The sequence below is a fragment of the Thermobia domestica genome, chromosome 3 (genome assembly GCF_964235325.1).
Source record: "Thermobia domestica chromosome 3, izTheDome1.hap1.1, whole genome shotgun sequence".
In the NCBI taxonomy this organism is placed as follows: Eukaryota; Metazoa; Arthropoda; class Insecta; order Zygentoma; family Lepismatidae; genus Thermobia; species Thermobia domestica.
In genome coordinates, this window is record NC_137456.1 from 106,352,681 (window position 1) to 106,368,738 (window position 16,058).

The 16,058-nt window shown below is 39.3% G+C and overlaps 1 protein-coding gene across 4 annotated transcripts in view; it reads right to left on the reverse strand.

The window, feature by feature from the left end:
- Positions 1 to 6,008, reverse strand: part of LOC145680642 (polyglutamylase complex subunit TTLL1-like) — an 86,656-nt gene extending 80,648 nt beyond the window's left edge. The window contains exons 1-2 of one of the 4 annotated variants that reach the window (XM_081751341.1): positions 5,886 to 6,008; positions 4,003 to 4,140 (exon numbers count right to left, since the gene is read on the reverse strand). In XM_081751341.1, coding sequence (XP_081607467.1) covers positions 4,003 to 4,112 — 110 coding nt within the window. In that variant the 5' untranslated portion in view covers positions 4,113 to 4,140; positions 5,886 to 6,008. The remainder of the gene's footprint in view (positions 1 to 4,002; positions 4,141 to 5,885) is intronic. The other 3 variants (XM_081751342.1, XM_081751343.1, XM_081751344.1) reach the window with 3 other exon arrangements.
- Between the last annotated feature and the right edge of the window lie 10,050 nt (positions 6,009 to 16,058).

Consider the following 16,058-nt stretch of genomic DNA (forward strand, 5'->3'; position numbering starts at 1 on the left):
CGGTGGCCTGGCTATCAGGAACAATATTGCAGATTTATGGCAGAATATTTAGAACTCGGTCACATGGAACCTATTTCGCCAAGTGAAGACAGTGTGTCCCCAACAACAAGTTGCTACCTTCCTCACCATGCCGTTTTAAAGGAAAGTAGCACAACTACTAAACTGCGTGTAGTGTTCGATGCTAGTGCAAAAACCACGACAGGTGTGTTACTGAATGAAACTCTCATGGTTGGTCCAAGATTGCAAGAGGATCTCACGTCTATTGTGCTGCGTTTCCGAACTCACCCGGTGGCCCTATGTGCAGACGCAAAAATGATGTTCAGGCAAATTCGCGTGAAGCAAGAAGACGCAAACTTTCAACGCATTGTGTGGAGATCGGATCCGAAACAGCCTATTCAAGACTACAGGTTGCTCACAGTCACATATGGAACCGCATGTGCACCATTCTTAGCAACAAAATGTCTCCAGCAGCTGGCCGTCGACGAAGGACACAACTTCCCGTTAGCATCTCCAGCTGTGCTTAACGATTTCTATATGGATGATTGTCTGACTGGGAGTAGCTCGGTGACAGAAGCAATTCACCTACAGTCACAACTAGTACAACTGTTAGAAAAGGGAGGGTTTGAATTGCGCAAGTGGGCGAGTAATGAACCAAGTGTTTTAGAGTTCATTCCAAGTCATTTAAGAGAAACAAACGCGATAGATCCTTGGGACGATAATGATGCTATCAAGGCCTTAGGAGTGCAGTGGTGTCCGTCTGAAGATACATTCTGCTTCAAAATCACCGTACCAAAGACTCGTCATAGTGTTACGAAGAGACAGTTATTGTCTGACTTGGCCAAACTATTTGATCCATTGGGGTCGCTAGCGCCTACTACCATAAAGGCCAAACTCCTCATGCAGGAGATCTGGAAGCTAGGAATTGGCTGGGATGACCCTCTTCCAAGCAACATCATCAAACAATGGCATGACTATTGCGATGAACTTCCACTGCTGCAGGAAGTGAGAATCCAAAGATGTGCCATTCCACACGATACAAGGGAAGTTCATCTCGTTGGGTTCTGTGACGCATCAGAGGCTGCGTATGCTGCTGTAGTGTATGTGAGATGTGTGCGTAATGACGGAAGCATTGCTGTGAACATGCTAAGTGCAAAAACAAAGGTGGCCCCTATCAAAAGACAAACGCTGCCACGTCTTGAACTATGTGCCGCAGTGCTCCTGGTGAAAGTATTGGACTTTGTGTCTCAATCCCTTAAAGTCGAAATAGTCAGCACGAGTGCCTATTCTGATTCGACGGTAGCCCTTGCTTGGATTGCGTCATGCCCAAGTAGATGGAAGACATTCGTGGCAAATCGAGTAAGTGAAGTGCAACAACGAAGTAACATCAAGTGGTATCACGTGAACAGTGAGACCAATCCTGCAGACTGTGCGAGTCGTGGTGTTAGACCGTCCGAGCTGATCAATCATCGATTGTGGTGGACAGGTCCAGAATGGTTAGCAGCAGAAATAGTGCCAGCTGTAGAGGTTAACGATGAGATCTCAGATGCAGTGATTGTTGAACAAAAGACGTCGGTTGCTACAATGCACGCCAAGGCAGATATTAGCCTTCTTTCAAACTACTCTTCGGTAGCAAGATTAAACCGTGTGACAGCTTGGTGCAAACGATTCATAAATAATTCTAGGAGTAAACCTGATGCAAGGCTACATGGACCCTTGACGGCGAGTGAGTTAGAAGAAGCATTGTTTTGTTGGATTCGGTTGGTACAAGAGGAGGAATTTTCTCTAGAGTTGAAATGTCTTAAGGAAAACGGTGACGTACCAGCACAAAGTAAATTATTTTGTCTGCATCCATTCATAGACAATAAAGGTCTGCTTAGGGTAGGAGGAAGGCTGCAAAGGGCACAATTAGACTTTGACGAGAAGCATCCTATTCTACTGCCACGGAAACATACTTTAACCGAACTCATTGTGCGTGACGAACATGTAAAAAATTTGCATGCTGGTCCACAGCTACTTCTGTCAGTTCTTCGACAGAAGTACTGGATACTAAGAGGAAGAGATGTGGTGCGCCAGATCGTGAGACAGTGTATAACCTGCCACAGATTCTCTCGAGTTAATACAACTCAGCTCATGGGGCAATTGCCCGCTGGACGTGTAACTCCAAGTAGGCCGTTTAACCAGTGTGGGGTAGATTACACTGGTCCAGTGTTGTTGAAGAACACAAAGGGGAGGTCAGCCAAGACATATAAGGGTTATATTGCATTGTTTGTATGCTTCAGTACAAAGGCCGTGCATATTGAACTAGTGACCGAAGCATCTACTTCAGCCTTTCTGGCTGCGCTTAAACGTTTTGTGGCGCGTAGAGGGAAGCCAAGTGACATATACAGTGACTGCGGAACAAACTTTGTAGGTGCAAACCGTGAGTTGAAGGATCTTTTGACAATAGTGACGCCGACAGGAGTTTCAAATTCAACAAGTGATTATTTGAGCTCACTTGGAATCCAGTGGCATTTCAACCCTCCAGCTTCACCTCATTTTGGGGGATTGTGGGAAGCCAACATCAAGTCGATGAAGTATCATTTGAAACGCATTTTGAAGAATGCAGTGCTGACATATGAAGAGATGATAACTGTGCTAGTTCAGGTGGAAGGATGTCTTAATTCGCGACCATTAACTCCCATGTCAGCTGATCCTAGTGATCTTAGGGTCCTCACACCCGGTCATTTTTTAACTGGCGACGCATTGTTAGCTCCACCACAAGAGGATTTCATAGGTACAAAGGTGAATCGTCTCACAAGATGGCAACTGACTCAACAACTAACGCAGCACTTTTGGAGACGGTGGTCTTCCGAGTATTTGTCGCAACTTCAACGAAGACCAAAATGGTGCAAAGAAACTGTCAACTTCAAACCAAATGACATGGTGATCCTTCGCGAGAGCAACCAACCCTCACAACTGTGGAAACTTGGCAGGATCATTGAGACTCACCCAGGAAAAGATGGTCTCGTGCGTACGGTGACAGTGAAAACATCTGACGGACTCTACAAGAGGCCGATAGTGAAGTTGTCTCTATTGCCTTTCGACGAAAGGGAGTCATCAACAGTTCAATCTGAAGACAAGTAATTGATCATTTAGTATGTTTATTTTAACATTTAATTGCATAGTATTGTAACTTTAGTATTTTTATTTCATCTATTGTCAATATTAAGATCTTCGATATTGGGATTTGTGTTGAAATATGGATATTTCAAGGTGGGCGGCGTATGTTGAGTGTATTTTTTCCTTTTACAAAATATTTAGTCTGAACAGCTATAACGTAACAGAATACATGTCAGGCTATGGTCAGTGTCCTTGGCTCCCTTCGCTCTCGGAGGGTGGCCTTTTTCTCCCCCTTTTTTTTTGTAGAAAGTGAACATGAGCCGTCACGAAGGGCAGTGTGTGTGTGTTTTTTAGACAGTCGAAACGTGTGTGGTGGATGTGTCTTGTGTCGAACTATTGTGGTGCAATAAAACCATTCAGTGAGAACTTCACATACAGTACATACCTGTGTCCACTAATGTATATTAAATAGTTGTTAATTAAATTAGCTATATTTTAACCAGGTTCCGATTAATTCCTCTAAACAAACAACAAGTAGCGAGGCGCAGGGAAGGTTTAGTAAATAATGGGAAATGCTTTCGTGCATGCATCCCGGACAGTTATTAATTTGTATTGGGAAGGCTCGTGACTTCGTGACTATATTACAGAGCCGCCTCAGTATTTTTTATAATGCCCCTTTTAAGGAAAGGGATTTCACTTCATAATGAAATAAATTAAGAATTTTTTTTTTTTCAAACGGAATAACAGAAAACCTGTATAACAAAGAGCTATCGCAACTTAACTACAACTAATTTATCTGTATTAATTGAGAAAAATCTATTGCGATGCACCACACTACTGACAAAACACAAACTCAATCATATCTGATGGTACGGTGAAACGATATTGTGACTCTGTACTCACCAAACAATATTGGAACGATTATCTTCAATTGGTACTTCATACCATCCTCTTTTGTGGAAAGCTGAAGTTACAACCGCATTAGCAAAGTCTGTTGCAAAAGTAAGCCTCATAATCCTATTATTATATTACACAGAAAATCTACAAATAGTGAAATAAATATACATTTATATACAGTTTATTATTGAAATTAACATTGGATAAAGAAGAAATGTTTATTTATTCATTTTTAAGTAAAACTAAAATTCCACCATCCGAAAAACGTATTTATATACAAATCATAAAAGAATTGTAAATTTTCAACAATTACTTCTGATGGCCCCCTTGAATTTTATTTATGCCAAGCAGGGGTAAAGTGGATTTGAAAGGGTAGGAGGACGGTATGTAGCGGCATGACGTCACGCAGTCTGTCTGCCTATCATGCCCATTGTATTTGTTTAGGAACTGGGAGGACGCCGTACATATTTTTTGGAGGCGAGAGGACGGAGTCCCCCTACGTTCCCCCTCACTTTTACCCCTGATGCCAAGTGAGATATTTTGATGTCGTCCAGTGGAAACCTTTTAAGGGACAATAGGAAGGAAATCAGTGAAAGAATTATAATTTTTCAACAATTATTTCGAGTTGTACATCAAAAGTAAACCTGTACGGAAAATAGTATCTAATACACTCATCTTTCCTATGCAGTCACTTATTTTATCCGTTGTAAAACACTTGTAATGATTTTAGACTAGTAACCCTACACTTGTAAACCAAGTGCATTACTTTATATTTAATTCTATCGTCTGCAGAAATTTGTTCTTTATAAATATGTCTTTTTATGGAAAATGTTCAATTTTATCAGAAATCTTCCAAAATGTGACAAAAGTAAACCAGCAACCGAAAAACACGAACCAACCTGTCCCATGCAACCACTAGAAAGCATTAATGCTTTCCTAATTGGGGCAGAAGCGCAGCAGGGGCAAAAACAAGAGCAGAAAAAAAAACTTCATATGACAAAAACATATGTCTTGTGTGTTCCATAGCTTGCGACACTTCTATAGGTACGCACGATCACTTTACATATTACCTTTACTTCATCATGGGTTGCTTATGTAATATTATTATTAAAGAGCACACGTCGCATTTCGTTTTTCTACCTTACACATGAGAGATAAGTTCCCGTTAAACCGTATTTTAATTACTTATATAGATTGGGTTTCTTAAATAACAAACTTCTGCTTCAAATTTTACGGACAATGTTTAGCAGAAGGGGTCCAGCTATTTTTTCTTTAAAAAAAGGTTTAATTTCAATAGTTTGTGTTCACATTAGATTAGTTCAGGTTAGGTTAGGTTAGATTAGTTTACTTTATTTTAGATTATATTAGCGTACGGGTCCGGCATACTTTTCGAAAAAAAATAATAGAATTCCACTTATTTCTATTAATATTAGGTTAGGTTAGGTTAGGTTAGGTCTAAGTACTTGCATCTTCCATTTTTCCCGTAATTTTTTTTACGTACTTCTTGACCCCGTGTGCTAAACATTTACCAATTTTACAAATCTATGTTTACCTAAACTGGGACAGGATCCAAAGCTTTTTCCAGACGGGTCATACTTTGTTTCGTTTTGGTATTGGAACTATAGCACCTTAATGATTCACAGCTACTCCCCGCAAGTTCCCTTGAACGCTAAGCCTATTTATTCGCAAGCTGCAATTTTCAGATAGAAAATCACTATGTTTTGTTATCCTCCTCGCCTATTCAGTATTACACATTCTATTAAAAACGTAATAATAAAAATTTACTTTGGAAGTAATCTTAAATCACGGTCAACATTAACACAATAAATTTTCTTTCCGTACGTTTTAGAACAAGTAATTCCTTATTAAAATGTTATACTTTAACTTACTTTCAAAATCCGAAATAGAACGCTACAGAAAATAAAATTCAAGATAATTTAGAATTTAGGTCACCAAGCTAACATTTTTTAAAAGACAAAATATACATATGTTAAATTACATTTTCTTCCTTTTCTTCTTTCTATGCACATATTTATTTCTCAGTTACTCTTCGTCTACAGGGTAGCCAGAAAGTCCACTACACCCGAACTAAATGCGTGTAATTAACAATATATATGTTAAGATGTTTGAGATTTGAAATTCCCATTTTGACCATCGATATGGCAACAGCTTCTCGCGTGAGTTGCCACGTGACTGCTTGCGGAGGGAGAAGAACAAAGTCTGTGCGTTGACCTGTGTATTGTAATGCCTTTCTTTATTTGGTGAACAACAATGGTAGATACCAGTAACTTCACTTTGGATGAGTGCTTAGTGGCAAGTTTGTGGGTCTATGAACGGAAGCACAACAACGAACGGTTTGATAAGAAGCCACCAATCGTCAGACTTTGATCATGTGAGAGAAGAAAGCTAACTTTTCGTCCGGGAAGTGTGTTGGATGAGCCTCGTTCTGGTCCTCCATCAACCCAAAAACTAACTATACAGAAGTTAATGAGTCAGTAATGCATTCACTCTGCAAGTCGACCAGAAAGCACTCAGCAGTCCTTTGGAATGGCAATGAGCACAATGCAACTCCACATGAAAATAAGTATAGGTGTAAAGAGACTTTCTGATATTATATTCTAACAAAGAACAGTATATTTTCCTTTCGGACAGTTTTTAGAAAGAAGATCTAAGTAAATAATTCAAAGGTTTTCAAGTCTTTTGTTGCTAAATCTGTGTGTACTATTTTCCCACGCATTCTTCTCTTTATTTATTTATTTATTTATTATTCTACATGTATTTAAGAAAGTTCTACACCTTCGGAACTTTAATGGCGTAATTGTGTCGTATGTCTGCGTGATATTTCTGGCACTTCATTTTTCAGTAACGTGACGCACGTTCCATATATCCAAGGTAACCCAATGTGTTCTATTCTGTGTATGCTTTTTGAATTGGCTTCCTATATCTGCATACATACAAAACCGACTTCTTGACGAACACAATGATATGATGTCTGAACGCCAGTAAGGTTCCAGCAAAGACAATCACACAGCTAGGCCAATGTTTACCGCGAGCATGAGTACCGTACTAGAGACATTCAGTATCTGTGGAGTCAGTTACTGCCCAAAGGACTTTTCAGTCCGCTTAGTTGTATGTTTTATTTAAGTTAATATTTGGTATCATTGCCATCTGTTTTTACTTTCTTCTTATGTACAAACTTTGGACAAAATCCGTGAACTTCTGAGTGTTTCTAAATGCGTTTCGTCCAATATACACTACTATAATATAAGTAAAACTGCATCCGCAAGGCAACAGCAAACACATGCGAACTGCTGATGAGTATAATGTACGTGGTAATGTAAGCATGCAGTCGTACAAGTGGCATCATCATGCGCGGACGTGGCTGTGAGTAGATGACTGACATTACTGGGAATTGACAGTGTTAAATTTTAGCATACTAACAATAAAGGCATATTTACCATCCCCATGCCGTAAACGTCGTCAACACCGAGTGGTCCATTTGCCGGTAAATGACGATCGTTGATATAGTGACTCATCGAAGGACTTCCGTAGTGTGCCACTGGCGGCAGGATTTCGTCGAGTCGAAAGAGATATCTAGAGTCGGGGTGTTGGAGTTACTACCGTGTAGCAGCGAGGACTTCATTTTGGCCCACGCTCCTGACATTCATCGCGGAGAATAGCGAATGGACGAACTATCGCTAGTCATGTTCATCCGGTTATTATTATATATTATTTTTTCCTGGCGAATTGTTCCTCAAGTGAGCTCCAGTGGTCAAGAGTAATCCCTGCCTCAACATCATGAAGTGAAAAATCTTGAGATGAGTGCCTATAATTGTATGAATTTAGATGGTAACTGTCATCGATCATTTGAAAGTGACTATGGCAGAACCATGAAATAAAGTAAATAGACGCGCGTCATTTATTATAAAATTACATGGCGAACGCATTTTATATTATCCCTAACGGTTATCGTCGAATACACACGGTTAAAAGAGCACTCTGATTAGACAAATTAAAAGACATTAAAGCTTTATCCCTCTAGAAGCGAAGCTATCTTCGTCGCCTCCGTGGCAAATAATATTGGCTGGGGACTTTTCTTTTAAATTCTTGCCTTTTTCGGCGTTTTTCTTGAGTCTCAGATAAGCTGCGACAGTGTCATCCCTATTTACCCTAGGATCATGGTTCATACCTCGTTTTTCTCAGAATGGAACAGCCTTTCAAATGGCACCACTTACATGTCCCTATGATGTACCGGAAGGGAATTATTTTAGGGAAAATCGGGATTTTTTGCCCAAAAAAACTTCTTCAAAGTTTGGGGCCCCCTGAGGCTCTACCGGGTCTGCGCACAAACCTCCAAAAATTTGGAAAAATACTACGTAGTGTACTAATTACTTGTGACAAATTCGAATTTCCTTTCTTGAATAGTAAGGGCGGGAAAATTTTTTACCCATGTTGAGAGAGCATAAAAAAACGCCCAAAAATTCCCTACAACGCACCCTACAAATTTAAAAAATTCTAACACGTCCCTAATGATCGTAAAATTATGGTTCATACGTCGTTTTGTTCAGAATGGAGTAGCCTTTCAGATGGTATCACTCCCATGTCTCTCGGACATCCCTAAGGAGGGAAAAAATTAGTAAAATAGGGATTTTTGCTTAAAAATCCATTTTTTTCCGTTTTGGGGCCCTCTGGTGCGGCCCTGGGTAAACATAGAGATATGGAAATTCCTTTCGAAAATACTACATAGTGTACTAATTACTTGTGCCAAATACCAATTTCCTATCTTCAATACTAAGGACGGGAAAAATTCAGGATTTTTCCTCTTCTGCGAATATTTCCGAAATTTCCCAAGGATGCTATACAAACTTCAAAAATTTCCTGACACGTCCCTAATTATCGTAGGATGATGATACATACGTCGTTCTCTTTAGAATAGAGTAGGCTTTTAGATGGTATCACCAGCATGTCCCAAGGACGTTGCTAAGGAGGTTACAAGTGAGGAAAATAGGGATTTTTGGAGAAAAAATCTCCTTTTCCCCATTTTGGGGCCCTCTGGCGCGGCCCTGGGTTAACATAGAGATCTGGAAATCACTTTAAAAAATGTTACTTATGGTACTAATTACGTGTGCCAAATACTGATCTCCTATCTTCAATATTAAGGGCGGGAAAAATATTTTCCTCTTCTGCGAATATTTCCGAAATTTCCCAAGGATACTATACAAACTTCAAAAATTTCCTGACACGTCCCTAATTATCGTAGGATGATGATTCATACGTCGTTCTCTTCAGAATCGAGTAGGCTTTTAGAAAGTACTACTCAAATGTCCCTATCATTTAGCCGAGTGGAACAAGAATCGCGAAAGTGGGATTTTTGGTCAAAAATATCCCTTTTTTACCATTTTGTCGCTCTGAACCCCCCTTCTATGTTGACGAATAAATCCGAAAAAATTCTCATAAAAACTAATGGGTCCACTGGTTGTTTATGGAAAATATTAGGATTCTAGGATTAAAGAGAAGCTCACCAAAAAATGTTGAAGTTAGACCTCCCTAAAAAAAGGGAATTTGTAAATTGATGACGTCATACCCCCCTATGTTCTGACGCTCGGAAGCATATAGGCCCTTCCAAGGCTTTCTTGAATGCCTCCTCTCTTGGAAAATTAAAAAAACCAGAACTAAATAGCATTCTTGGTTCTCTTTTAATCGAATCTTTAAGACACTACAATATCGGTCGAAAACGATCGAAAAAACTTAAAAGGGTTAATGTTGTGAATCGTGGGATAGACTACCTCGAAGTTCATTCCCTCCCCTGCTCTTCAAAAATTAATTTCCTCCCTCAAACTCAATGACGCTTGGGCTCAACACCGCCAGGATCTTCAGTTTACTTATAAGACTCAAAATAGGTTTAGTCGAATTGATAGATGTTATACAACACCTGACTTAATAGCTTCTGTCACCGATATTCATTTACGATTTATACTATTCAGTGATCACGCAGCACTACTCTGGACATGCAAGTACAACTTAGGTGTTTCGGTTACTTACGGCAAGACTCCGTGGAAACTAAACAACCAATTATTTAATCATGCTGCAACAAAATGCCTCTTTCGTATGAAATGGGGGTACTGGCTCCGACAACGTCATTACTATTCAACTTTAAATGAATGGTGGGTTAAATACGTTAAGCAGAAAATACAGAGTTTTCTTAAATGGCAAGGTGCTGAATTACAAAGAGAAAAAAGAGAAAGTCTCGCATATTTGTATCGAGCTCTCAAGGTTGACAGCTAAATATGATAGCCATTAACAAAACTAAGGCTTGGATCAAACAAATCCAGGCTACTTCGGTCAGAAAATATGCTCATAGCCTGCCTCTAGGTGGTTGTCTTCCCGATGAATATATTACCCTGTACCATTACGTGGCTCAACATAAACGGCTGGTTGCTAAGGTTATTGACGTAATAAAACATGAAAATCGAACGATCACGTCCCTCCCGAGATATAGCAGTTTTTTTGATCACTATATGAACTTGTGCGCCAAACATGAGGCACCTCAAGACGGATCCAAAAATACCTGAAACTCATCCTTCCCGTCCTATCGGACGGGAAGCGCCATGCTTAATGTCGCCCATCACAGAAGAGGAAATAAGTAGAACACTTGTTCAGTGTAATCGTGACTCCAGTCCTGGGGAAGATGGATTATCGTATGCATTCTATCAAAAGTATTGGGATATAGTCGGGAAGGACATGCTTGCCCTATATAATAAACTATTACAGTCTCCGAACTTTCTAAAAAATGAGGGTAATTTGATATTTCTTCCAAAATCTGCAGACGCCACACATGAAATGCAATATAGGCCCATGACCTTGCTAAATATTGATTTAAAATTGTTTACCAAACTTTTAGTGCAGCGCCTGCGCAGCCTCTTTGCTGATATAATTAGTCCTTTTCAAGCAGCGCTCAATAAAGAAAAGAATGTGTATTATGCACTTAACGCAGATCCGAGATGTAGTAGGATACTTTCTTTTTGCTAGGAAACCGGCCTGTCTTGTGTCCTTGGACTTTCAAAATGACTTTGATCGCTTATCACATGATTATCTTTTTGCAATGCTCAGTGCATATAGATTTCCGCTTATCTTCCTTAACATTATCCAGCAACTGTATAGCACGGCGACAGCTCGACTACACATAAATGGTTTTCTCACTCAGTCCATTTCACTGAAAAGCGGAGTGAGACAAGGTTGTCCCATGTCCAAGTTTCTTTTTAGCTTGCTCTTGAACCTCTTTTATATAAGTTGGCTGCGTATATACAACCTCCACTTCAGGCCCGTAGCCAGCCCAAAAATGTAGGGGGGCAACCCTACCATATTATAGTTTATCACCATATTATAGTTCATTTGCAAGCCTCCCGTGAAAATTTTAGGGGGGCAGTAAAAATTTAGAAGGGGTCCGGCCCACAATAGCCCCCGTGGATATGGGCCTGCTCCGCTTCACGACTTACAAAATCTCTCCGTCATGGCCTATGCTGATGATGTGAATATTAGCTGCACAAACATTACAATAATTTCACTATATTATTGCCCAACTACGACAATTCAGTGATATTAGTGGTGAACGTATCAATTTCTGTAAAACAAAAGTGTTGACATTTCATAACTGGGAAATGGATGGCATCCCACAGCCCTTCTCAACTGTTGAAATAGTAGATCAAGTTAAAATATTGGATGTTACATTTTCTAATAGTGGCAATATCCATTATGAAAGGATTTGGGATCCACTACTGAATAATGTGCGCGGGCTGTGTTTCCAACAAAAATTACGAAAATTAGACCTTATCCAACGTATTTGGTATGTAAATAGTTATTTGTGTTCAAAATTATGGTATTACGCGCATATATATCCGATATCCGACTTATATCTTCGCAAACTTCATTATGTTATTGGTTGGTTTATCTGGGCAGGACTTTATTTTCGTGTCACATGTGACACCCTTACTCTACCTTGGAAACAAGGGGGCTTAAAACTCATTTCGATAGGTGAGAAATGTAAGGCGTTCTTCTTAACCAATAATTATAAGCAATATCTATTTCCTGACAGCATTACACATCAGTGGCTTTCGTGCTGGATAGTCTCATTTCCGGCACCTAACCCCCTAATATGGAATACCTCAAAGACGCCCCCATATATATTTAACAATGCGTACCAGGTTGGTCATATCTACCTCTCTTGGATCCTACCATTATTTCCATGTAAAATTTCTGGATCAGTACTTACTCGAACCTCTGTACAACAAAATGGTTTCGCATGTTCAGCAAAAGTTTCCCACAAAAAACTGGAAGATGACATGGCATAATGTGCACAATGTCACTCTGTCAACGCAGGTAAGGAGTACCTGGTATATAATTGTGAATGAGCTTGTTCGTACTAATCTTAAATTAAAACATATTGGTGTACTACAAACGGATATATGTCAACAGTGTGCTCAACCTGATACGATTGAACACACTGCCATTCTGTGCTCAATCATCTGATATCTGGAAAACGATAACACGAATGTTAAGTGTCATCTGCCGTTTACATACCACTGTGTTTGACCTTCAGTATATACTGTTTCCAGAATATCGTTTCTTTCCGATCACAAAACACAACACTGTCACCTGGTTAATTGGACAATCACTTTTCTATATCATGGACACGTATCCGTGTGGCAATATGTTTGATTACATTATCTTTCTGAAAAATGCTTATTAAACGTTTTCTATGCAGTGCGAAAACAAATATTTTGCTCATTACTTACGAATCTTGTATAATGAATATATGAACTGAAATATTATAAGTTCCTGTATTGTAACCAAACGATTAAAAAAAAAAAAAAAAAAAAAAGTGGCCAAATAGGAAGAACGCGGGCCTAGTAATCTTAAGGTTGATGGTTCGCACCCACCCTGGGGGGCTTTTTAAAACTTCTTTTTTAGTGTTTTTAGATTCACCTCTATGTAACCAAATTACGCATATAGACTACTTAACATATTTTGAGGGAGTAATTTTGTGATTCATTCGCGTTTCGCCGCGTCTCTACTGCTGATGAGCCGGTGGTAGTATAATTTTCAAAACGGAAGTGGGGCCACCGCTTGTCGTTGCTGCGGGGCCGCCAATTTTTGACGAGATGTCGCTAGTTGCCCTTCGGTGGTCCACCGACGCTTACGGCATGGGGATGTTACATGTTTAAAAAAGTGTCCTTTACCTATTTAGAACGGACTGGAAAATAAGTGCTAACTCGAAATAAATAATGAAGAGATTTTGGGGCCTACTCCACCACTTGATTAACAAGAAACTTTTCATGAAAAAGAGAGGAATTAACTTAAACTGATAAATACTAATGCAGGAGATACATGGTAATTATATTTTTAGAATGAAACAAGGCATTGCCAAATAATCATAAGAATCAGGTAGCAGCCATATTGGTAAGACCAACTATAATCAGTGTTGGGTAAGTTACTTGTAAAAATGTAACGCGTTAGTAACGCGTTACTTGCCTCAAAAAAGTAACTGTTACTTTACTTCGAAAGCAACGCGTTACTAACGCGTTACTTTTAGGTCCGAAACTTTGAATATGTGGAAAAAAATCTTATTACTTCAGTTTTCCGTACTGCTATTACTACCGCTATTATTATTATTATTATTATTATTATTATTATTATTATTATTATTATTATTATTATTATAACAACACTGTGTATAAACATGAAAGATATGCGTGAATACTAAAAAGTAGTTGATTGCCAACCTCGGTAGTCGTGAAGTCTAGGAGTAAAGGACATTGTTCACGAGCTTCTAAATTTGGGTCGAGGGTCCAGGTTGAGTATTCGGGCTCGAGCCAAACGTTGTTAAAAGTTATAGGGCACTGGCCAAATATCTTCAAAACTGTTCGGCCTGGGTTTAGAATTGTCAACGACTCGAGCAGATCGGCTCACAGCTCATTCACTATCGACTCAAACCGAGAAGTGAGTTGAGCCAACAACTCACCCAACCGAGTCGGCTAGAGCCCTTCGCTCAGTTGAGTCGAACCGAGCAGATGGCTTATCCCAACCAAGTCAGCTCGAGCCGATTGTTCACCCCAAGCGAGCCAGCTCGAGCCATCGGCTTGGTTAAGCCGAGCCGAGCTAAGCTTGTTACAAAAAATATCTTGTAGTTTCGCTATCGAGACGAGACGAGATGCGAGCAGTGTTCCCTCTCGTGAGCAACACTAAAAGTATTCCATATTACTGCTTAGCTTACATTTCTCATAGCTTTCGCTTTCCAATGTAATTAGACCATGATTTCAAAACAAGTTAAAACGAGCGAGCCACTTATCAAAATCGACTCGATTCGAAACTCGACGCCAAAAACAGTGATTCGGTTCGGAACTCGACTCGAGAATTTTACTTTTGACTCGACTTGGATTCGAGTTGAGTTTTAGCTTGACTCGTGCCCATCCCTATGGGTAGAAAAAATGGTTGCTTATTATTATTCTGCTAAACTAATTATATAATAATAACAATGTTGCTATGTAAAATTAAAAATACAGAATATAGAGAAACATTACACTACAACTGACAAAATGAGAACACATGAACTGGGGGTGAATCAAAATTTGCCAATAACTCTAAAATCGATACATACTTTTTAAAGCTAGTTGTTCCAAACTCTATAATCAACGGGACTTTAGGATATGCAAACTGATGTAAAAGAACCCTAATATTACATACCATCAACATTACTCAGTAAAGTAGGCTGCTCATCAGAACACCGTTTATTCATATTAAACCCTTACTGAATGTCGTTCATTATGGCACCCTAATTGTTGATAAATATTTCCCGCCGGGGCACCACTTTACTTTTAAATTCTGTTCAGCAGTGGCGTACTTACGATTTTGTTTCGGTGGGCCTTTGCCTGAAAATGTGAAAATTCTGCAAGATATTTTATATACTTTACTATAGTAAGTAAGATTTCAAGGGGGGGCTTAAGCCCGGAACCCCCACCCCTAAATACGCCACTGCTGTTCACCATCATCTTCAGCTTTTAAGAAAAAGTATTCTTTCAAATGTTCGAACGATAAAATATTTTCGTTCTCCATCTTTATAAAAACAACACCATTCAAAGTAAAATAGACTACCAGTACCATTGCACTCGTAGTTCACTCACTGAATGTATTGATTTGGAGCTGTCAAAATCTAAGACAAAATCTTCCAGGTGCTTACAATCAGTACACGTGATTTCCCTGTGGCTGTCCTCATCTTCCAAAAGCAGCAAGTGGCATTATATTTTGTTATGTAAATAAACAAATCAAATTGTATCTATGAATGTATTTGCAAACCTACCAACGTAAAGTTCGTAAGGCGAAACGGGAAAATGCAAATAGAGATTTCCCGTTCCGCCCTGCATTAAGATGAAAAGTGGTAACAGGTTTTACATGCTAATTTCATTGCTAGAGGTCATAAGGCGAAACGGGAAAAGGCGAACAGTGCAGGAATTGTCGGTCAATGACATCGTTCATGCTCTATTGTTCCATTCTGAGAAATTCACTTACAGGAAAGAAACATTTGTTTCCGAAAACAAATATAAATATATTGTAGTTACTCATTCGATATGTAGCGCGAAAAAGTAACGCAAACTAGGTACGTTACTTAAAAATTTGTAACGCGTTACCGTTACAGTTACTTTGGAAAAACTGTAACGCGTTACTAGGAAACGTTACTTAAAAAGTAACGCGTTACTTGCGTTACGTTACTTCCCAAGACTGGCTATAATAAGAATATGCAACTAATGTACACGGATGTATTTCACCACATTGTCCTCTCTGTAGAAATGTTCTCAAAACTAAGTAAAGAATTATGTTATTGCACACACAAAACACGACGTTAACCTGGTCGAAAACACGTACAAGAATCACCCCGTAAGAAAACTCCAATCGTTTTGTTAATGACTCGAGAGTGACGTCAGATACGAAATCGTCGGATGATCTCCACGTGTGGCCAAAATGTCACAAGTGGAACTTTCCAAAATACAAAATCAGCTTTGCCTTTCATG